This window comes from Ruditapes philippinarum, unplaced genomic scaffold (genome assembly GCF_026571515.1).
Source record: "Ruditapes philippinarum isolate M1 unplaced genomic scaffold, ASM2657151v2 ctg2319_1_1_1_1, whole genome shotgun sequence".
In the NCBI taxonomy this organism is placed as follows: Eukaryota; Metazoa; Mollusca; class Bivalvia; order Venerida; family Veneridae; genus Ruditapes; species Ruditapes philippinarum.
In genome coordinates, this window is record NW_026851975.1 from 9,991 (window position 1) to 35,622 (window position 25,632).

The window sequence follows — 25,632 nt, forward strand, 5'->3', positions numbered from 1 at the left end:
ACTCGCATTTAAACGCAAAAAAAACTCATTCTTACAATAAGAGCCACTGAAATTTCTTTTAGTGGCATGTATCAAGTGATAATATATCCTTGTCCTAAGCCGCCTTTGTAATTATTATATGACTGGACATCCGAAATATTTAAGGGGGTGTGTGAGTGCGCTTTATAGATTTAATGGCTAAACCTAAATGTGCAAGAATATAATCAGGATGGCCGACAGGAATAAGTGATTTTTATTAGAAATCAATTCAACGACAAATTATGTACCACAAACGATACATGCGTATGTTGCATTGTCTGTTAAATATGAAATTAGTCAAGCGCGGCCCTGATCTAAAACAAAACTTTAAAGGTGTTATCAATTTAATAAAAGAAAATAAGCAAATATTATATTTGACTCATTATCAAACAGTATGATATGGTTTATATCTTACTGGAATTTGCAGGATCTAATTGAAACGCATAATAAACAAGATCTTGAAATTGAAGTTAAATTCATTTTCATGAGTTATAACAGAACAAGTACTTATTTTCTTGCATAAAATATTTTATTATACATGTATATCAATATATATTTATAAAATCTGAATTCTTATAATATAATAGTCATCTATATGCAATTAATTCAGCATGATAATAAATGGATTATGCAGAATGTGAAGTATTTTCATCCAGGCCTTTGTGAATATATATACAAATGTACACGCATTTAAAACAAATCCTATCAAATTATATATTTGCATGCATATCACAAAATAAGTATATTATCGATTTAGTACAACATAATATTTACTAATTTTTGTTTCAAAATTTTATTTGCATATTATTTTGTAATTTATATTCAAACGTTTTTCATAAATTCATAGGCAAACTCTTGTGATTTTTAAATTATCTGTTAAAGAAGGTTGATCACCTAACAAATTTTATTGTCCGGAACGACTGAAAACATTGGAGATTACATACTATATGTTTGTATATGACGACGACCAACTTTTATTGCTTGAGGAAGACCTCACATAGCCCAATTCGGTCATTAGCGGACACGTTAGTTAAACCGTTAGATACGTTCGATAATATTTCAGTGACCTTCATTTATAAAGGAAGAATAAAGGATATAACCAAAATAAAATATAATGCATACTAATCCATTTTTTACCCAATCACAATTTGAAACACTCTCAACATCATACATTTATAGATATATACTTATATAACTAACCATTACACATTTAGACATTCTAAAACACAACCATTACGCTACATATCTTCTTTGGCAATAGTCTTTGGAAAACCATTGTCACACTTACTACTCGTGATTGATTGCTCGACTTCACAATATGAAACACAGCAAGATCAAGTCGTTTTGATACTGTGCTTGTATTTCTTTTTGTTTGATACATTATGCATTAACTAAATATTTGGAAATCCAAAAGTTAAAATGCCCATTATGATATTGGTAGTTAATGCTTTGGATAAAATTAACTGGTGCATTTGAGCCAAGAAAATGTAAAATCTTGGATTCTTGAAGAATGATGTAAGTATTATCTCACAACTATTTAAAGTGTGCCCATATAATGGGATATATGACGTAACATGTTCCATTTTTTAAAACTACAACAACAACAACAATAAATCAAATACTACATATATTTGAGACAATACTTATCAATTTCAGCTTAAAGCTAACTGTTTAGTTGCTGACATTATATATTAGATACAATTTAACAATTATACAAATCGCCTTTCTTTGGAATGTTAGTGTTTCAAAGTGAAATCATAAATTACATAAATAAACCATAATAATGAGCCAGCCAATTGGGCTTATTAGCTCCAAATGACTTATTTTACTTTAACACCTTTTAAAGTACATTTACTTTACCACTTTATAACATACATTGTAATTTTATTTATCAATATTTTTTACACGCGAAATAATGAAATTCGCTGTCGAGCAATGTCGCTGTGACTTAATTATATGCATATAGAAAAATAACATATTCCGTATAAATTATTATAAAAGCATCACCAAAAAGAAGAAGAATATGAGTAGAAAAATGTAGATTTCGTCATAGAAAATGTACATTAATATACAATAATACATAAACATATAAACAAACAAAGTTTTGTGATCAATTTGTACAAACTATTTAATATCAGCATGGTATAATAATAAATGCAATTATAACAATCATCTATTTTGCAACAAAAATCTTAGAAAATTATCGTTGAATTAATATGCAAAAACATTGTCTCTTAAAGCCACATTAAGCCTCAGAAATGGCATGTCCTGAAATTTCCTCTCAAGAAAAGGTAGCATGTTAATTATGATATTTTTTAATCCATTAAGAGCGTATAATTAGATACTTATCACTTGAATCCAATGTACAGTTGAATACGAAACATTTGGCATTAATGTAGCAAATTATCAACAATGTAGTTTCTTTATTATTCCCATACAAAATAAATTATGGCTAAAAAAGTAAAATAAGCAAAATGTAGTTTGTAAATGTAGATGTGGCCAATGAGTAACTTTTTGAAACTGTATAAGTACATTAAAACGAAGAAAGACACATTTTTGAGAAATTAAAACATAGCATTCTTGGGCTTAATGAGCAAAATAAGTCAAAATAAAAGAAGAACAAAAATCATACAATCTGTGCTTTAGACAATGTATTATAACGTCATAGTTAAAGTCATTTGTATTAGTTATCACGGGGATTAGCATTTATTTGAATTTAGTATAAAACGTAAATTACAATTTATTTCTAATATTTGTTCAACTTGGTTAAATATCATCTATGTAACATGTTATCATTTATTTATGTTTAAATATTTCGAAAACAAAATCAATCAAACAATAATCTGAAAGAAATAATGTTAAGAAATAATAAGTAAATAATCAAATTCAAAAAAATCGCATTTTCTTTTATTGATTCCAATTCTTATCAGTCAATGAAGCTTTATTATGGTGACCTTTAAGGTCATCAATATCTCATTTAGAAGAAACAAATATATAATCTTTTATTGTCCGTTGACTGTGTTTAGTCAATATTTTTTAACATCTAAATTGTTAAGGACCCTTATGATCATGAATGCGTTTGTCAACATAGTATTAGTGACTCAAATCACAGCCATATATAGTTTACGTAACTGTCCATAGATCTTACGCCATATGCCTAAAATAGTTTTTACGAAAGATGTCGGTAGAACGCAAGAGCAGTATCTTGTTTTAACACGATATTGCATATCCTCGAAACAAATAGAAATTTGCCAATTTCATTAGGGTTCGATATCCATAATAACATATAACATTTACGTAAACATACAAAAATTAAAAGTAATGTACAATGCATTTGATTAATTTATAATTTGATATGTTATGCCTTTTAAAGGCTTTTATATACAGGAAGAAAGGCACATGACTCATCAAGGCAACATAATTATATCTTGTCATCAAATAAAAACCCACGAGAAATACATTCAAGCTGTGCACGAGACAATGTTTACTATTGCATGTATAATATCCTTTTTGGTAATTATAACGTATAATTTTAGTTCGTCTTAGAACATAATTTTATGCCGATTTTTATAACTTTCAAATTCGTTTCTAACTGAAATCTAAACCTTCATGAAGCGATTGCATTTGTACCTTCTTTCTTACACATTATAAGTTAAAATGTTTTGATATGTTGTAGATAGTTGCCAATTTTAACAGCATTTACCTCCCTTGAAAAAAATGGCAGTCATTCAAATTTGGTGGTTAATATTCTATATAATATTTTTGACACAGTTATAACAGCCGATTAAGGTGAATTTTAAAATATATTTATACATATGTATCCATTACTACAGCAAGCATCAGTAAACGATTTTTGGTCTTCATGAAGATGATACAATATTGATAGATTTATGTCTTATTTTACATATATAATTTATTAGAAATGATCCCAAAAACGGCGGCCATGGTAGGTAACAATTGCTATGAAAAAACATCTATATGACCCGGTAGTTATTCATTCCGTCGTGTTTATAACAAATTCGCAATACTGCACAGCTACTTTGAAAAAGCAATAATTTACACGTTTACAAAAGTCTTGTGTGTATCAAAATACATGTTCCACGAATATCCTATGAAAACCGACTTTACAAACGTACTGTAATTTAAATGCATAAACTACATGCTTCCTGAAAAAAGGAACGTTGTGTATGTGACAAAAATAGCACCTATAATATCAATAAGAGCTAATTATACATAAAACGAAACATATCACCTTTAATATGACGTCATACTATGACGTCATTACTATTTTTCAATAATCTCATAACATTTGAAAATGGGTAGATAAATTAATCAAAGTAAATCTTGAAAATGATACTGGCACAATGAGGGTCATGACATCCCTCTTAAATGACTGAAGACAAACGTTATAAATAGGCAAATCCAATATGATCATGTGGATTTTAGATATATTCCATATTGTTAAGCTTGGGGCATTTGATGAATGGCCAATGTTTCAAAAGTAACGTACAAATATTCACTATTCATGTAAAGTTTTGTGTGTTATATTACTAATATGAGTGTTTATCGACTCCATAGGCAGAGCAAGGGTCTGAATTATGATGCACATATAATAAGTAGCATATTTAATTTTACCCGTGAAATATTGTGCTATATCAGCCAATTTATATTTCATATTTTTTAAAAATAAATAAGAAATATAAATATGACAGTGGGCGGAGTCAAAACTCATATTTATTTTAAGGGACTTCTTTCGCCATTTTGTTTGAAAAATCTGATAAATACAAAACAACTGTTTGTTCAATTTTGTTGTGAAAACTATCTAGAATGATAGAAAATGGTCTTACTAAGAAAATAAATCCGAACACCAATATCTTTAATTCAGTCATTAACGCTGTACAGACGTTTAAAGAGTTGTTTACGTCACGTCAAAATGTAGCGCTAAATATCGCGTGCAAAACAAGACAATAATTATATTACTGCGCACTGTACATGTACAATTGCAGTTGCGTAGCAAGCAAGGGTGTTTGTCACCATTTTTCTTTGACAATGAAATTATATAAAAAGGTTATATTTTCGTTTATTGTGAAATATGGTATATATTTTCACTCAACATGATAAAATGCCACATATTTTCACTCGCCGTCCCGGCTCGTGAAAACATGTGGCATCTTATCATGTTGAGTGAAAATATATTCCATATTTCACTGAAACTAAAAAATATCCTCTTAATATCTTTTAAAGATAATCGTTGTTTTTTCTGCTTCTTTAAGGTGACTTAAGTGTATTGGCAATACGTGCCTGAAAAAAGATTTAATTTCATTATTACCTCATATGATGATAATTATTTTATTTACAAATAAAAATGTTTTCATGTGCATGGCCATTTTCATGGCTCTAGAAAATCCAGCTTTGTGTACGAAAAAGACTTATATACGTGTATATTAATTTAAATTTCCTTACTTTCATTAATTATATGTTAATGACAACACTATTTCCACTCAATTCAATAAACATGCAGACACATTTACAATTTACTCCCGGCATTTTGTTTCCAAATATATATCTTTTTTAAATGTCGTTTTGTCTACAGTCAATTAAGAGGAAGACTCTAATTTTCGACTGAAATGCAGTATAGGAACGTTTACATAAATCAATAAAATCAATCAATCGATTACCTTTAATTGTACAAACGTATTGCATAATGTAAAAAAATGAGCATAAATAAATATATTTGTATAACAAATGCATTTTTCTCTATACTATATGTTATTTGCTATATACTTCCACAATACCATTATTATTATCAGGTATTAAAGGAGACCAAAAGCTTACAAGACATGCTTTCAAAAAGCCAGAAGTAACAGTTGGTAATATACTATTTGGAAATATAACATTAGGAAATAGAACTATAACATTTCGAAATATAACATTTGGAAATATACCATTCGAAAATTAAGAATTTGGGAATATAAATCAAGGTCATATGAAATAACAAGATGGAATGTTTTTGACTCCCAACATTAAGTCATTGGATACATCGATATGCACATATTTACTCATATTTGTAAATAAAAAATAGCAAAATACCGTTTAATACGTTTTATGCACATAAAATGTTCATGTTTTTTTATGAAAACGGTGTCCATATTTTCATAATGCATTGCCGACACACATATTCATAAAACTTAAGAAAATTGCTTATAAGGCCACTTTTGCACTTATGGTCAACTTGCTATATGTGGAGAGCTGTAAGGTCAAAGTATGACCGTATGTTTTGTAAGAAATGTAAGTTAAAGAAAAACACCAGTTGAGTTAAAGATGGTGAACCTCTTGTCCGATTTGCATATTTGTTTATACTTGCTTAATATAGAAAGCAGAAAGAAATACAATTGTTCTATAAAACAATTATTTAGTTTGTTATTGTTCTGAAAATCATGGTTTCGAATTTCATGCAAATATGTATATGTTAGTTTTTAATGCATAGAACTGTTAAGCGGTATAATTGGACAAAGACGAAAGCGGTTTGTTTTAAACATATTTCATCGCTTTCAACTGAAACCACCTAACCTTCAACATTACCCAAACATGTGTAAGTGTAACATTTGTTTTGCCTTTAAATTTGTTCACTTAACTTTTCCTAAACATGTTCAAAATGGAATATCGTTGTCCTCGCCCCCGGGTTTTCCATCTTATATGCAGTTCATTTGTGATAGGTCTCTATTTATTTACACACACTGAACACGCGTTTCCCAACTGAGCAACTTCCGTTACACATCTATTTATAAATTCAGAATGTCTAAATATAGCTTCCGTTACATCTTTGTTTCCCAAGTGTCCGATTCTTGATCGTAAAATGTTTTTGTATTGTCATAAAAATACAGCACTGCTCTGTTCGCTGACCCATTAGCTGGGGGCCAATCATGTACATTTATTAAAGTCTGAAAAAAAAAACATACACTATAATTAAAACAATGGACAGATAAAGTCAAAGATGTCCAATTTTTAGAATACAACGTCTTGGTTTGTTGAGAATGTATCACTTATTTTCAAAACAGTTTAATCTAACTATCATCACGAACAAAACTTATAATCTTTAGTGGTGATGTGTAATGAAATATTTATGGAGGAATATGTGCTATGATGCCAATGACATTATTACTTTCTAAATAGCCATAATCTTATGGATTTACTTGATTTTAAAATATTTGTATATGGCCTTATTAATCTATAAATGACCTTGATAACAATTATATTATGACCTGGATAATGACATTTTACTATGTATTTGACCCTGGCAATATGTAAATGTCATATGATCGATATGATAAGAATAAACTTTAATTTAAATATATACACATAACTATCAAACATATTTATACTAAATATTAATTTTAATATACAATGCAATGACCATGACATAATTATAAGCATAAGGTCATATTGTAAAGGTACGGTTGACGCGTATTTTATTACAGGACAATTTAAGACAGTTGATTGGTTGAAATAACCATACTAATTCTTAATTTTCATGAACGTAAATGAATACGAAATATCTAGTCACTTGTGAGAAAAAAAACCGTTCTATAAAGAAGTATACAATACTAGTCAGATCAACGTGCATATATTGCTGTGAAATTAAATATCTAAGTACTCATGAAAGAATCTTTTGTACTGAAGCACGTTACATTGACATAACAATACATAAAGGGAGGTAATTCAACATTAATTGTGTTATTATTACAATTATTACAGTTATTACAATTCGTTTTATTTTGTCTCGTCCTGAATATCTGAAATAAACAACAGTAATACCACATGAGGAGCTATTTTGCATATATTTCTCATAAAACACACATTTTTTTATCTTAATTTATGGCGGTTCAACTAAAATAATTATCATAGAAAAAAAAAGGTAAAATTATATTAAATACTAATCTAACGCTATTTCTACTGTGTTTTACATATTTACATGGAACAAAGAAAATGATCTAACCTATTAATATGAAAATGTGCATCTAAATATATGAACTATATGTTTATTTTCTTCACGACAAATGTTGTCAATAACTACAAAACATGTCAGTTTGTCTTATTTCTCACGTTCATTGTTTTATAATTTTATAATTAAACAATATATAATATACGTCCAAGTCAAATGTTTTAAGCCTTTTGTAATTTAATCATGAACGGAATCAGTCTATCTATCAAATCATATGTCTTAGAAGTGACGTTTGACAAAATGAACACTAGATGAAAACTTAACATGCTTGTTAGCGAGCCACATTAGATATACAAGAGGGCAGTTCAGCCACAGCGCCGTTCCTCGGCAAGCTGTACAGAAGCTAACCAGTCCTAGTGGCCTCAACTTGTCCACAGAACTGCTGGTTACTTCTGAACATGCCAGAGCAATAAAACAGTGTGACTGACCATAAAAAGGATTTCGTGATCAAAGTCACAACAAAAGTAACCTTCACCGTCAGAGAAAAAACGGAACAAACTGCCAGTGACTTTTTTATGTGTCACGTGATAATGTGTCACTTGGTTTTCTATTTTAGGTCAAAGTCATTCCAAAATATCAACTCTTCCTAAATCGAAAATCCGTCACAAAGAAAAAAATATAAAACTTCTCATAAATTATTACATGTTGTTATCAATCTGGGAAGAAAGTTTATGAGTAGGAATGCCGAGAGAAATAAATTACGTCAGTACAGTGCCGTAATGTGATCAACCGCCATATTGTGTCGTCATAGTATACGTATTAAGTGTCGGCAAAGAAATATATTGCTAAATACACAAGTAAGATTATTAAGCATGTTTAACTTGGAGAACAATTTAAAGAAATTAACAAGTTATTAGAAAATAAAAATTGAAAACTGGTTAATAAAGGGAGATCACTGCACAAAAGTTATTTTACAACATGTACAATTAATTTCTGCGAACAGTTAGTATGTTAGTTATTATAATGTAAAAACCTTGAAATATGAAACCAGTGAAAACAATTCTGACTTAAAAATAAGTACATTAAAGTTTTTTTTTATTTTATCTATTTTTTTTTTTTTGTTGTTGTTATTGCTGTGCATTAAAACTTGCACTGGTTAAACAAAAAGCGGTATTTATAACCCATAAAGCTCTGTTTTGTTTACATAAAAGGCACCCTATGAACCCGTGCACGTTTTTGTTTGGCTGTTTAAATTCTATTTGCTTCAGGGCGCCGATAAAATAGTATGCCATGCATATTTAAAACACGCCTGAACGTAAATTTCATGGTTTCATTTACAAGAGTAGAAAAGGGGAAGTCAATAAAGCAAAAGACATTTGAAGTACAATGTGCAGTAGTATACTTACAATAACTATATTTACATACTGAACTAAGGACGGCTTTTATCAAAGCACGGTGGTTTTATTCTGGTGAAACAAGATACAAAACAGTTTTAAAATATTTTTTGTTCTCATTTGGAATAAGTGACAGCATCAAAATCTTCTCTAAAAGTTGTGACACAATATTAAGTTTGTAATTATGTAATTATACAATTAAGATGTACAACGAATAAAAGTTAATAATTTGAATATCAATGTCCTCTATCCCCCAGCCACTTCCAACGCCCCACCGCCCCCCACCCGAGACAAACACCCTAATTATAACTCATTAAGAAAATTTGATCATCGGATTCAATTGTTCAAATTCTCAAGCAAACATAAACATGTATACCCATCAAAGATCAGAGTGATATTATAGAACCAGGATAGATTCTTCTTAATATTCTTAAGATTAATTTTTTTCGGATATAAGTTCTAATAACTGTCTTTTGACGCTCGTCTAATTCCTCTAAATAGGACAATTATAATCGGGAGATGTAACTTTGTTGTTTTAGTCAAGACACCGGTATAACATTTTCCAAACAATGCATCAATTATTATAGATTTTCTAGACTCATAACGATTCAAGTTTTAAAATGTTCTCGGTTTTTGTTTACACCATTTATATAATTCCTTACAAGTAGGCCAATTAATGCTGAGAAATGAAACATTAAGAACTACTTTTATCAAGATACATCAAATAATGTATCGTTACGATCATTATTATGCAAATAAGTAGTTCCATTACTGATTAATCAATTGAAGTATATTTACCGGATCTACTCCTGATGACGTTGAAGCACCTGCTACGCGACCATTTCCTTCTTTAAGGTCATGGTCGGATAAATTGTAATACGTTGACGGACTATTTACTTCCCCTCTGTCAGCAATGTCCTCTGATTGTATGGCAATTTTATTATCATACACGTATTCTGGATTATGTTGAGTATTGTTACTTGCCTGAAATGTTTAATACACCATTGACCCTTGATTTATTGACTGGACGCATATATGTTTTAAAAAATATTCAAACTGACGTCAGCTATGACGTCATTTAAGGCGTAACGTTTCGTTCGATTATCTTTCTGTTACAATACCTATCATAATGTCATATGAGCCGCGTCACGACAAAACTAACATAGTGCGTTTGAGACCAGCATGGATTCAGACCAGCCTGCGCGTCCGCGCAGTCTGATCAGGATACATGCTGTCCGCTGTCAGTTTCTCCACTTGTAATATATTTGTTAAGCGAACAGCAAGGATCCTGATCAGACTGCGCGGATGCGCAGGCTGGTCTGGATCCATGCTGGTCGCAAACCCACTATGTTGGTTTTGTCATGACGAGGCTCATATATATTGAATATACATTATTGCATTTTATGTAATTTAAAAATCATTTACATATATTATCAGCAAAATTCATAGAGATCTAGTTTTACAGTAAAATGTGGGTTTGCATGATTTATATGCTGGACGCAAAAGGTAAAATCACATAAAATATATCAACAATAACGATATTGTGATTTATTATTAAGTACGATTAATTCCCAGTGCATACCAAATATGTATTTATTGTAAATGATGTCTCTATATGTTGGTAAATGTGTTCGTCAATTATAAAAGTATCTATTTTCACACACAAAGATTAAACTCATCTTTTATAATGTACATTTTTTGTTTGAGTATTTTGAGCAATTTTAAAAATTACTTACCCAGCTTCGTCTATAGCCGATGTCATCCGGATCTTCCGGAAGTGCATATTTATGAGTCACGTGACGTCTGCGACACTGAAATTTATCATTATATTTATTTTTTTTTTTTATTTATTTTTTTATTTTTTTATTTTTATTATTTTTTTTGAATTTTGAATTGTGAAGAGCCAAAAATGAATAATTCAAAGGCCGCTTTGCCATTTTAAATGAAGATGGTAAATGGAAACATTTAGGGGTGATGATATACTTTTAGCTGAAAAAAGTTAAATGTTTTTATATTGACATAAAAAAATTGTTGAAGTAAGGAAAAGGGAACGATCAATCGTTGATTCGAAAACTTTTGTGATAACAATACTATGAGAGCAAATAAACTTTTCGTTCTTTCAATCTTTTATTTTACGGTATGTAAATTGTTTTAAGTATTTATTACATTTCTTTCAATTTTACATTCATTCCTCTGTGTTAAGTTGTACCTGCTCCGCGGTAATTGTATCAATGTAAAACTCTACTAACCAGAACACAGATCAGACATAAGAGGAAGACAAGTACTGCTGATCCACATGCTATTACAGCTATCGCCCAGTTCGGGAAATCCTTCTCTTCCTTCTCCGTGGTCATCGGTGGCGGCTCCGGGGTCGTTGTATCGGCGGGCGTGGATGATGTAGGCACGATTACTATAACAAGGTAATAAAAACAGTTACTTTAAACAGTATATTTATGACATCAGATAAAAAAATCCGTTTATACACTGAACTGTGCGTTTACTTTTTAGAGGCAGCAAGAAATGAATTCATAATTAATTTATTAATTAATTTTAGTTATTATAATTAGATTGATAAGTTAAAAATAAATTTATTCATAATTAATTAATTAATTAATTTAAATAAATTATATAATTATTTCGATAAGTTTTCAATCACAGTGTTTTAAAACAATTCTTACATATGCACATTTTATGTGAACATTTCAAGACTAAATCTAAAGAAATCCAAGCATTTTTTTAAATAGAGCTAAAATCTAGTATTTGGGTGAAACAAGCAACATGTATGGAAGATTATACAAGTCCCGGTTTAATGAGCACAACAAATTTGCTGAAAATTACATAATATTATACCCCCGCTTTTTTATTTTCTTTTATTTATTTTTTTAATTAATTATTTTAATTTAATTAATAAATTGATTAATTAATTTAACATTAATTAATTAATTTATTTATTTAATATTATCTCTCTCTATATATTTTTAATTGTTTTTTTTTAAATTTATTTTGATTTTTCTTTTCTTTTTTTTTGAGGGAAGAAGGGTAAGGGTAATTTTTTTTAATCCAGATATTATTATTTTTTTTCATAACGATAGTAGTATATACAATACCTTCATGCACAATACTTTGTGTTTCTACAGTGAAGCCTCCAAAGTCGCTACTGGCTGCAGTTACTAGTTTATCAGTTACATCGCTTGTAGATACAGGGTTTGCTGGATCAGCGAACTCTAGTACATAACTCACTACAACACTTCCCTGACTAAACGTTGAAAAACAAAAAAGTATATTCTTTATGATTGATTGATTGATTGATTGATTGAAAGAAAGTGTGATTGATTGATTGATGTATTAGTTTATACAATGTAGATTAATTGACTGATTGTTTGGTTTATTGATTAATTTTTTGATTGATTGATTGATAGATTGATTGATTGATTTGTTGATTAGTTGATCGATTGATTGAAATTTTGATAATGATGAAAACGGTGTTAACAAAAACAATACAAGAACAAATGTATATGTATAAAAGGTTTGCAAATTAATATCACCGAATCCAACTACTTCAACAACATATTTTAAATAAAGTTTTACACAAAATCAAAAAATAATGAAAAATAATTTTCTTTTGCGTGACCCAGTGAAGGAAAATAATGCTTACCTAAAAGTCATATCCTTTATTCTTCTGAATCGGCCTTTGAACTCTACTGTATAAGTTTTATTCAACTGCAAGAGAAAAAAAGGTTATTGTTTATGTGACGACACAGCTTCAACAAAAAAGTCATGTTTTATTAAAAAAATATTTTTTGAAAATTCTTTGCATTAACAAATATTTTAGTGGAAAAAAACTCTTGATTTGACCAATTTAGGCAAAATTTTCAACATAATTCTTTTTCTCTTATTTCGAGAATAGAAATTTTAATCAATTGCGCATTCCGTTAATACAGATCCTTTGCAGTATTCTCACTGCCGTTTTATAATTAAATTTAATAAGCGTCTAAAATCCTTGTTTTAACGGACATAATCAATCTGTGTCACATTTAAGCTTATTAAAACATGTGGGAAATACCAAATCTGAAATAAAACTACCGATAAAATAATTATACTAGATATATGACTGGTAAAAAATTATGTCAGTAATAACTAACGTTCACAGTATAAAATAAAAAAACAACCAATAATATTTTACCTGTACTTCTACATCGCCTCTCAGCGTTTTATAACCATCTGAGTTTTTATCCTTCAATTCCTCAGTCCAAAGGGCGCCACCTGTTATTCTAAATCTTCCTTGCATATCATATGTAACAGGAGCAGGCGTTGTTGACGGTGTCACTGTACTTGTCGGTACCACTGTTTCCGAAGAGGTTGGCTGTATACTTGATGATACAGATGAACTAACCACTGACGATGAGGGCACTAATACTGAGCTTGACATTACTGGTGTCGAAGAAAATATTGTAGGAGTTGATGTAGTAAATTCTTCAGTTGAAGTATACACTGGGGTAGAGGTAACTACTTCAGATGTTGCAGTATATACTGGTGTTGAGGTTAATACTTCGGATGTTTCAGTGTAAACAGGTGTTGAGGTAACAACTTCAGATGTTTCAGTGTAAATAGGTGTTGAAGATACCATTTCAGATGTTGCAGTGTAAACAGGTGTTGAAGTTACCATTTCAGATGTTTCAGTGTAAACAGGTGTTGAAGTTACCATTTCAGATGTTTCAGTGTAAACAGGTGTTGAAGTTACCATTTCAGAAGTTTCAGTGTAAACTGGTGTTGAAGTTACCATTTCAGATGTTTCAGTGTAAACAGGTGTTGAGGTTACCATTTCAGATGTTTCAGTGTAAACAGGTGTTGAAGTTACCATTTCAGATGTTTCAGTGTAAACAGGTGTTGAAGTTACCATTTCAGATGATGCAGTGTAAACAGGTGTTGAAGTTACCATTTCAGAAGTTTCAGTGTAAACTGGTGTTGAGGTTACCATTTCAGATGTTTCAGTGTAAACAGGTGTTGAAGTTATCATTTCAGATGTTTCAGTGTAAACAGGTGTTGAGGTTACCATTTCAGATGTTTCAATGTAAACAGGTGTTGAGGTTACCATTTCAGATGTTTCAGTGTAAACAGGTGTTGAAGTCACCATTTCAGATGTTTCAGTGTAAACAGGTGTTGAAGTCACCATTTCAGATGTTTCAGTGTAAACAGGTGTTGACGTCACCATTTTAGATGTTTCAGTGTAAACAGGTGTTGAAGTTACCATTTCAGATGTTTCAGTGTAAACAGGTGTTGAAGTTACCATTTCAGAAGTTTCAGTGTAAACAGGTGTTGAAGTTACCATTTCAGACGATGCAGTGTAAACAGGTGTTGAAGTTACCATTTCAGATGTGTCAGTGTAAACAGGTGTTGAAGTTACTATTTCAGATGTTTCAGTGTAAACAGGTGTTGAAGTTACCATTTCAGATGATGCAGTGTAAACAGGTGTTGAAGTTACCATTTCAGATGTTTCAGTGTAAACTGGTGTGGAGGAAACTACTTCAGATGTTGCAGTATACACTGGTGTTGAAGAAATCATTTCTGATGTTTCAGTATAAACAGGTGATGAGGACACTTCTTGAGATGTTGTAGTAAACACAGGTGTTGACGAAGGTACTTCAGATAGTGAAGTAAACACTGATGTTGGTGACACTACTTCAGTTGTTGAAGTATAAACAGGTGTTGAAGAAGCTACTTCAGATGGTGAAGTATAAACTGATGTTGAGGGATTATTCTGATGTGTTAATACAAAGTGACGCCTATTTAATGTGAAGTGAAACGATGCGAACGTCACGGGAAAAGTGGAATAAAACTGAAAGATCTTGCATTGTGAAGAGTTCGAAGACGATGGTGTAAAAACCATGTTGTTGGGTGACTGTACACTAAAACCAAGCCAAATGTTTCAATCTTAAAGTGTATTATTTCAAAAGACTTAGTAAATCTTAGGTTAATCACTGTTACGATGGTTTAGAACTACCCCTATATCAATACGATTGTTAATAGTAAATACATAAAATTCAAGGGATATGAAAAAGAATGTCATTGACGTAAAAGTAATGGAGTATGTCTAACTGTACATGTATACCATTTACAAAATCAACCGAGGGCAATACTAACAAGTTCAATAAAGATATACAAGTATTTTAAAAAATGTTGGAACACGATAAAAAGTTTATTGAGTTGGTACATGATAAAAAGTTTAAAGAGTTGGTACATGATAAAAAGTTTATAGAGTTGGTACATGATAAAATCTTTATAGAGCTACACAAAATATTTTATCTACCAGTATTATCGATGCTATCTGGGTCAACTGTGAAGCTGCCAAACGTCCCGCTGATAGCTGCATCTCTAAAGACGTCACTGACATCTTCTGACGTCAGAACCTCACCGGCGAAAACGTCAATTTCAGCAGTGTATGTTGCAACTACACTTCCCTCTCTGTAAAAAAGATTTCTATCTGAGTTTAAATATGTTCATAACTAGCAGCAAATTAAATCACACTTTTATTATTTCTCTCTCTAATCGTGAAGTATAAATGAATCAACTTATTTCTATACAAACGGAAAGCAATATCATCCGTTTTTATATGATAAAAAGCGAGGTTTTCTGTCACTTCAAAAGATGTCGATTTTTGCCATAACAGGACATTTCATGTAATTTTTTAAGTAATTTTATTTCTATGAAAATTAATTTTCTATATTTGAACATGTATAGACAAATGGATTTTATAATTTCAGAGAGAGAGAAAAGGGGGAAAAAGGTGCTTCGAAAACTTACGTGAAAGCAATGTTTTCGAAACCAATGAAGTCAACGTCTAAGCCACTTTCCATGAAAACTTCTCCCATCTGAAATATTGTCATACAACCAATGTTAGTATGTGTGTTTATATTTAGTATCATTCTGATTGCGTGTGTCTATATTTAGAATATTTCCGATTGCGTTTGTTTCTATCTAGGATCATGCTGATTGTGCGTATTTATATTTAGTATCATGCTGAGATTGCGTACGTTTTTATTTAGTATCATGCTGATTGCGTGCGTTTTTATTTAGTATCATGCTGATAGCGTGCGTTTTTATTTAGTATCATGCTGATAGCGTGTGTTTTTATTTAGTATCATGCAGATAGCGTGTATTTAAATTTAGTATCATTGTAATTGCTTGTTTATATTTAGTATCATGCAGATGTTAAGTATCATTTTGACAGTGTGTGTTTATATTTGGTATTCTGATAGCGTGTGTTTAGCGTGTGTCATTTAGCGTGTGTGGACGGTGGTTTGCACTTGACAGTACCGTCCATGAACCTGCAACATTTTTAATTTTGACGTGTTGGGCTTTCTTTAGGGATTCTTATTTTCTCTATTTTATATTTTATCATGCTGATGGCGTTTTTATTTTTAGCATCATGCTGATAGCCTGTGTTTATATTTAGTATCATTGTGATTGCGTGTTTATATTTAGTATCATGCAGATAGTGTTCGTTTATGTTTAGAATCATGCTGATAGCGTGTGTTTATATTTAGTATCATGCTGATAGCGTGTCTTTATATTTAGTATCATGCTGATCGCGTTCGTTCATATTTATTTTCATGCTGACTGTGTGTGTTTATATTTAATCATGCTGATAGCGTGTGTTTATTTTTAGTATCATGCTGAAGGTGTCCGTTTATACTTCATATAATGATGGTAGCGTGTGTTTATATATAATATCGTGCAGATTGCTTGTGTTTATATTAAGTATTACGCTGATGGCAGAGCCTCGTTACCGCCTTTTGCAGTTACCCTCGAGCTATATTCCCGTCTGTACCAGCAGTCAGTGTAAAAATCTTATAATGAATCACCATATATTGCAATACATGTATAAACACATCAGTAAGCTTAGTATTTATAAACATAAATGTGTAAATATTAACTTAGCTGAATTAGTTTATGTACAGAAATAATCTTAAATATCTGATACTAAAGTGAAAACGTTATATTTGTAAACTTGTGTAAGGGTTTTCACATACCGCTTTATCCAAACCATCTACCAACATCAGGTACTCATCCGAAGTTTTGTTCTTCAAATCATCGCTCCATATCGCCCCGCCTGTGAGTCTTAGTCTTCCATCCACTTTTACTCTTTGAACTGGTATAACTGAGCTTGTCGGCATAGCAGTGGATGTTGGTGTCGGGGTAACAATCATACTTGTTTCTATAAACAGAATAGAAAAAAATGTTTTCCTACAATAATGAACCAGTACTAAATATACAAAATAAAGTGGCTACTATAGGGCTAACGGGAAAAAAAAGCCAAACGTTGTGGAACATAATATAAGAGTGTTTGTATTATTGATACGTTCCTTTCCATTATCTTTGATGTTAAAAAAGACTTGGATTGGAATATACAATTTTAAAAAAAAAGGACATTCAAATATATAAATAATGTTTACAATCAAACTTCATATAACCTTTAGAATCATTAGACTTACCTGTTGCTGTAAAAGACGATTGAATGACTGACGTCACATACGGAGTTGTTGTTAAAGGTGACGTCATAACTGATGATGACGCCATTACTGAAGATGACTCAACGTAGGAGGTTGTTAAAACAGACGAACTACTTTCCATCAATATTGTTGATTCGGACGATGTTGGTTGTGAGACAGAAGACGTCATAAACACTGAAGACGATTCTATGACTTCAGAACTAAACATAGATGAAGATGGTGCAATTGAAGTGAATGATGTATCAGTTACTGAAGTTGGTGCAACTGACGACGAAGATTCTACTAGTGTTGTGGATAACAGAACAGAAGTTTCTAACAAGGAAGATGTTGCTTCAACTGTAGATAAAGATGTCAAAACTGGGGAAGAATATATAACCGATGATGTTGGTTCTACTTCTGAAGATGATGGAGAAATGACAGATGATTCTATGGATGAAGTAGTCACAGATGAGCTTGTTGGAACAGTTGATGTTTCTTCAACATACGAGGTCATTGTTGATGTTGAATATTCTGCACTTGTAGACGGAAGTAATGAGGTCGTTAAAAATATAGAAGATTCTTGTGATGAAGTTGAGGGCACCATAGACGACATCATTGATAGTGTGTCCGAGACATATGTGGTTGTTGAAAACAAAGTACTTGACGGAGATATTGATTGTTCCATAGAAGAAGTTAGTACTACAGAACTTGATGTGGTTTCTGATTGTTCAACGGACGAAGTTGGTGAAACAGAACTGGAAGGACTGACTGACATGTCAACCGACGATGTTGGTATTGCAGAACTTGACGGAGTTACTGATTGTGCAACTGACGAACTTGGTATTACAGGACTTGTGGGAGCGACTGATTGTTCCACAGATGAAGTTGGTATGGCAGAACTTGACGGAGCGACTGATTGTTCAAAAGATGAAGTAATTATTACAGAACTTGTGGGATCGACTGATTGTTCAATGGAAGAAGTTGGTATAACAGAACTTGACGGAGTTACTGATTGTTCAACGGATGAAGTTGGTATTATAGAACTTGTTGGAGCGACTGATTGTTCAACGGACGATGTTGGTATAACAGAACTTGACGGAGTTACTGATTGTTCAACTGACGAAGTTGGTATAACAGAACTTGACGGAGTAACTGATTGTTTAACAGAGGAAGTTGGTATTACAGAACTTGTTTGATCGACTGATTGTTCAACGGACGAAGTTATTATAGCAGAACTTGATGGTGTAACTGACGAAGTTGGAATAACAGAACTTGATGGAGTCAATGACTGTTCAACTGAGGAACTTGGTAAAACTGAAGTGGTGTCTAAAACAGATGTTGTCTTTTCAACGCTAGTTGCTGTTGATGATGTTGAATCTACTATGGTGGATGATGTCATAGAGGATGAAGTCATCGTCATAGTGGACGACGAAACAGTTGGACTAACTGTTGTATCCGGGAGCACTGTAAAACATACAACATACACAATAAATACTGCAAAGCATGAACAAATAGCCAAGTTAAGGAAAGGTGTAATAGGACAAAGTACTGTAAAACATGAAATCATGATACGATACTGTATACGTATGAAATACGGGCATATTAGTGTTAGCAATATGTAAAGACGATAAAATAGATTTGCAAATATATCTATCAAATACATAAACAATGAATTGTCGTGGAACCAAACCCTCAGGTTATTAAAAGAGACAATACAAAAAAAACAACATAACACGGAAATGAATCAACTTCTTTATTTCAAAGAAGCAAATATGAGGCTTCGTGACGTCAGACTGTTCAAGCTTCGCACTGAATGTCATCAAAAGCTTGTATTTTTGTATTTCAAAATTATAACGATCACTTATTGCATTGCTGTTGGGGTCAAAGATTAAGATCGTACATGACATACAAAGTAATGATTATCATAATGATAATAATTAAATTCTATGATAATAATGATAATGATGATGATGATGATGATGATGATGATGATGATGAAGATGATAATGATGATGATGATGATGAGGGAGGGAGGCAGGGAGGGAGGGAGGAGAAGTAGGAAAAGATAATAATGATTATTATGATGATCATAATTAAACTTTATGATAATAATGATAATAATTAATTGATAATAATGATTATAATTATTAATGATATTAGCAATGATGTTTTTTCTAGGTTAATCATTAACCTACCTTCATTTGTTATACTGTCTTTATCAACAGTAAAGTTTCCGAAAGAATTGCTCTCAGCTGCCGACCTGATAACTCTAGTAACATCATTAGACTCGACCGGTGACTTGGGATCCTCTATAAACCCGGCTGTATAACTGGCAACTACACTGCCAGGCCTAAATGTATAGAATCAAATATTTTGTTTTTTTGTTGTTTTTTTTTTAATTTATCAGATTTTTAGGAAATATCAGTGATTTTTTATTTATTTATTGTGTTGTTTTTTTTTTTTTTTTTTTTTTTTTTTTAAGTTATTTATTTTTTTATTTATTTTTTTATTTATTTATTTATTTTTTTATTTGTTTATTTATTTATTTATTTATTTCATTGTAATTGTTTCTTGATGTATCTATTTAAAAAAGAACGAAACCGAAAAATAAGTACAGAACGAGTAAAAACCATTGACATCTTTTAAATGATACTCTTTCGGAATTAAAATTATAACAAAATAGTAGTCATAAAATATGAATATTTTTACAAGTCTTACTGTGTCATAGCAGTCATTCTTTATAGATAGTCATTTTAATTTAAAAAAAAAACAAGTGAAAAGATGAAAACATTTCTACTATAACAATTTTCAATAATAAAGTGAGTATATTGTACTTACGTGAATTCAACATTGTCCAAGCCAATGAAGGTAGATTGAAAGTCGCTTCTTGCAAAGACAATTTGCATCTGCAACGAACATTGAAAATGAGCTTTTCTTTATTGATATCAATTATTATCAGGGGTTTAAAACTCGGAATAAGCTAATAAATCAAATAGAAAAAATACAGCCTTCTCATGTACAGTGAATCAAAGACATTGAAATGAGTGCATAAAACTGTAAGAGGCAATATTAAAAGAACTGTTTAAATTGATATTCAAGTGCATTGAAATATAATCAAATGGTGTTCAGAATAAAGAGAAAGTAACGTCATAAAAGTTGCTGCTGTCAAAGTGAGTCGTTTAACAGAATATACATCATACAACTGCATCTATTTTTGATGATAAAATATTCTTAATTACGCATTGATACCTTATAAATTGTTTGGGTTACATTAAAAGTATTTGCATGACGACGATAACGATGACGGCAACGAGACCATTTTAGCCTGAACCTTTTTTTCTTAACTTATGAGTTATAAATAATGTTCACAATTACCGTATTACTGAACTCTTCCCTCATCATGAGATAACTGGGTGAAGTCTTGTCTCTTAGGTCTTCATTCCAAACACCGGACACAAGTCTCATTCTTCCACTGACTTGAACAGTTCTAACTGGGGCAGTTGTTGTGGTTGTAACTGATGACGTGGTCGTAACTGTTGACGATGGAGATGGTGACGTCATTAAAGAGGTAACGGATGGATACTGAATTGATGACGTCATACTTTCTGAAGATGTCGGTAAAACTGACGACGTCATTTCTATTGAGGAAGATGGTCGCATAGATGACGTCATTTCTATTGAGGAAGACGGTCGCACAGATGACGTAATATCTACTGACGACGATGTTACTGTTGTATAACTTATTTGTATTGAAGATGACGGTTCAATTGACGATGTCATTTCTGCCGATGAAGACGGCACCATCGAAGATGTTATTTCCATAGATGAAGATGGTGTTATTTCTTCAGATGAGGACAGTTGTACAGATGACGAAGAAGACGGTACAATGGACGTCGTTATTTCTACAGATGAAGACTGTAACACGGATGACGTAGTTTCAACCGATGATGACGGTATAACAGACGAGGTCATAACTACGGACGAAGAAGATACCATTGACGATGTCATTGAGGTGGATTGTATTTCAGATGATATCATATCAATCGAAGATGATGGTTCAAGAGATGATGTCATTTTTACTGATGACGATTGTACCATTGACGTCGTCATTTCTATAGGTGAAGATGCTTCTCTTGACGAAGTCATCTGTTCGGACGATGTGGGTACCAGAGAAGATGTAATTTCTACCACTGACGACGATTGTTGCATTGACGACATTTGTTGTTCATATGAAGATGTGATCATTTGTGATGTCATCTCTACCGAGGAAGATTGTACCATTGATGACGTCATGTCTACAGACGAAGAAGGTTCTATTGATGACTTAATTTCTACAGACGAAGAAGGTTTTATTGTTGACGTTATTTCTATAGATGAAATATGTACTTTTGATGACGTCATTTCTACAGACGAAGAAGTTTCTTTTGATGTTGTCATTTCAACAGAGGAGGCAGATGACGAAGGTACTACTGATGACGTCATTTCAACAGACGAAGAAGGTTCCAATGATGACGTCATTTCCACAGAAGAAGATTGTGCCATTTCCGATGTCATTTGTACAGACGTTGATATTATCGTAGATGATGTTATTTCTACAGGCACAGAAGATTGCACTGATGACGTCATTTGTACAGACGAGGAAGGAACCGTTGATGATTTTGTTTTTTCATATGAAGATTGAAGCACTGATGAGCCCATTTCCATTGAAGACGATGATTCTACTGAAGATGATGTTACCAATTCCGAGGTCATTCCCGCCGATGACGATGGAACTGAAGACATAGAATCTTTTACAGACGAGGATGGAACCACTGAGGATGTCATTTCTGAAGACAAAGTCGGTATCATTGATGATGTCATTGACGATTGAGATGACATCATATGCGTTGATGATTGTACAGATGTATTCATGTCGTCAGACGTTAAAACAGGTGTTGAAGTTCCAACAGGCGTTGATGTCACTGAAATGAATGACGCAAACATTTTTGACAACGTGTGCTAAAACATAACGAATAACAAAATCAAACTAATCAACAAAAGAAACCTTACATTAAAGGAAAGCATATTGAAATATTACACCTCTTAGAAAGTGTTCCGGTAATTTTCAAAATTCATAACGGGTTAAGTTTCATTCAAAATTGACTTATTGGGAGAAATTAATAAATTAATCACATAAAACCGATGCCAGACTAATGGGTAGTAAACAATGAAACCTAAGACATTAATAGTAAGTTTTCAATTGAATATCTAAAGATATTCTGAAGACTAATGATGCACGCAATACTTTAACCAAAAAATTAATAAACAAGTTAAAGTTAAATTCACAAAGGGTAATCTTTCTTGAAAAGAAAAAATCATGCTAGTTGTATGGACCTCATTTTATGACCTCAAAAACATGTAGGAAGTAATATGCAAATACTGCCAGTGGTAGATGAGATACGATATAGAACTAGAAGATGTATGTAAAACATTCACTACATTATAACGCCGAACGTGACACCTGGGTGAGTAGGTTAGTCCCACTATTCATATAAAAATTGAGCAAATCTTTGTTTTCTCTTTTGGAATATCAATATGTTAGATATATTTCAGGCTATCATATTTTATATAATATAAGTTAACAACATTAGCAAGCGAAATTAAAAGATAAATAAATGGTTAGCGTTAAGAAATAGGCTCAAATAATTCACAGCAAACAAAACGTGCGAAAAAGAAAGTAAAAAGCATACTAAAAGAATCAAAGCACTGTTACAAATGAAATGATTTTGTGTTTTTTTTTATCGGTGCATAAATGTATTTTATTGGATCAAACACTCTGAAAAAAACTAAAGCTTCACATCTATGGATAAGTGATAGCCAGGTAACACTGATAAACAGAAAAATAAATACAATCTTCATCAAAATACCTGCTGTCGCCCACGTAGGAGATACTTCTAATTCTTTATCTACTGAAGAGGTTGATGCTAATGAATGAGTCGACACTGATTGAAAACCGCTGAAATCAAATGATGACGATGAAGGCAACAAGGAAGATGTTACATCAGTCAAAGACAACGTCAGAGAAGAAGTACGGTTGGCCGGTGTCTCCATAAAGGATGACGTCACATATGTAGAAGATGGGGAAGATGCGTCAGTAAATGTTGACGTCATTAAGGAACGTGTACCTGTATTATACATATCCGATGATGACAACGAAGTAGAAGATCTTGGTAATTCTAATGTTGAAGCTGAGTCTAGGGCCGTAGATATAACTGACGACATTTCTGAGGACGAATGAAACCTTGAAGATATCGTTGAAGGCACAGATTCGTGGCTAGACGTTATTTTATTGTACGAAGACGTTTTATCTACAACAATGGAAGACTCACTGCCGTTAGTTAGTGATGATATGAACAAAGATGACGAGGTAGGGAGTATCTTTGAGCTTAAGCTGGATGAAGACAACAATGCTGGCGCTGAAGAAGGTGTTGTAGTGACTGAAGATAGTCCGGCTGTTGAAGATAAAGACTGTGCTGTTGAACTAACATCTACTGAGGATACTAATTGTGATGAAGAAGAAAAGATTTCCAAAGAAGATGATGACCTAGGCATCGCTGTATTGATAGTGGAAGGTACATATGAAACAACTGAAGTTGAAGATATTGGGTCGGTACTTGACGAATAGACACTTGTCTCAGATGTCTCTAAGAATGAAGCTTGCACTATCGATGACGATGGTGAAGAGACAATTGCATGTAATGAAGATTGTCCTACTACTTGAGACGACGAAAAAGCTACTGATGACGTCATTCCAGCTGTTGTTACATGACTCGATGCTACTGAGGAAGATAAATATGAGCTTCCATTCATCGGTAAAGCTGAACTGGATAACTGGACTGGTTTTATAGACGAAGATAACTCGGCCCTTGATACTGAAGCAGATGACGTCACATCTAATGAGCTCACGCTTGGTAATGATGACATCGAGGTTGAAAATTGTGCAAAGCTTAAAATGTCCGAGGATGAAGTAGTGAAGTGGGTTTCTATAGATGTCGACGAGGGTGCTAAAGAAAAGTTTGAGCTAGATGGATTCTCTATTAAAGATGACACTATCACTACACTATGTGTAGATCTACTGGATAATATCGAAGACGTTGGTGAAGTTATAGAAGCCGTGGATGGTTCACTTATAACTGAAATATGTGAATGAACATTCAGTCTTATTTGTTAGCCTACACCATTGCACAAATTGGTAAAACATGTAAAAGTGCACAGTAAAAGCTGATAAAGCAATGTTTATATAAATAATCATATATGAATATAAAGAAAGACTACTTTCACCATGCAAAGCAAAGCAAATATAAGCAAATATATAAAGAAAATCTAAATGGATAGAAATAATCTAAGCAAATAACATTAATCAATGCAATGTTTGTTTGTTTGTTTCATTTTACGCCTTTTCCCAACAGTATTTCAGTCATATAGGCGGGTAGTTTCCTAACCAATGCAATGAACCTAATCAAGATGTAATTCGGAACTCGGCAAATGTTGGTTATGCCCAAATGATCCTGAGGCAAAAGTGAAATCTTTTACATTTACATAGTTTAATGGCGAACTACCATTCTCAAAACTGTGATCCACGCGTTACATTAATTGTAGATATAAACTTATCAAGTTGTAACTGTTAATCCGTGAACCCCGGTATAAGATGGGGGAAACCAACATGTGACGAGTTCGGGTATATCTCTTTAATGCAAACAGGAAGCAAACATTTGATTTTAACAAAAAGCAAAATAAGAAACAAGGAAAA

General features: G+C 32.1%; 2 protein-coding genes across 3 annotated transcripts in view; both read right to left on the reverse strand.

Annotated features, from left to right (window-relative positions):
- Window positions 1-559: 559 nt before the first annotated feature.
- On the reverse strand, window positions 560-15,241 carry LOC132744454 (mucin-2-like). Its single transcript, XM_060733175.1, has 7 exons — window positions 13,538-15,241; window positions 13,010-13,074; window positions 12,462-12,610; window positions 11,604-11,764; window positions 11,091-11,165; window positions 10,153-10,338; window positions 560-6,959 (listed from the first exon to the last, which is right to left on the reverse strand). Exons 1-7 carry the CDS (start codon window positions 15,239-15,241, stop codon window positions 6,834-6,836), a joined length of 2,466 nt encoding a protein of 821 aa, XP_060589158.1. The 3' UTR covers window positions 560-6,833.
- Window positions 15,242-15,638: 397 nt separating this feature from the next.
- The window catches only part of LOC132744430 (uncharacterized), a 54,661-nt gene continuing 44,667 nt past the window's right edge, over window positions 15,639-25,632 (reverse strand). Inside the window, exons 7-14 of one of the 2 annotated variants that reach the window (XM_060733144.1) lie at window positions 23,750-25,015; window positions 21,219-22,804; window positions 20,682-20,749; window positions 20,039-20,193; window positions 17,847-19,307; window positions 17,385-17,569; window positions 16,156-16,223; window positions 15,639-15,816 (exon numbers count right to left, since the gene is read on the reverse strand). In XM_060733144.1, the coding sequence (XP_060589127.1) occupies window positions 15,654-15,816; window positions 16,156-16,223; window positions 17,385-17,569; window positions 17,847-19,307; window positions 20,039-20,193; window positions 20,682-20,749; window positions 21,219-22,804; window positions 23,750-25,015 (4,952 nt within the window). In that variant the 3' untranslated portion in view covers window positions 15,639-15,653. The remainder of the gene's footprint in view (window positions 15,817-16,155; window positions 16,224-17,384; window positions 17,570-17,846; window positions 19,308-20,038; window positions 20,194-20,681; window positions 20,750-21,218; window positions 22,805-23,749; window positions 25,016-25,632) is intronic. The other variant, XM_060733151.1, reaches the window with a different exon arrangement.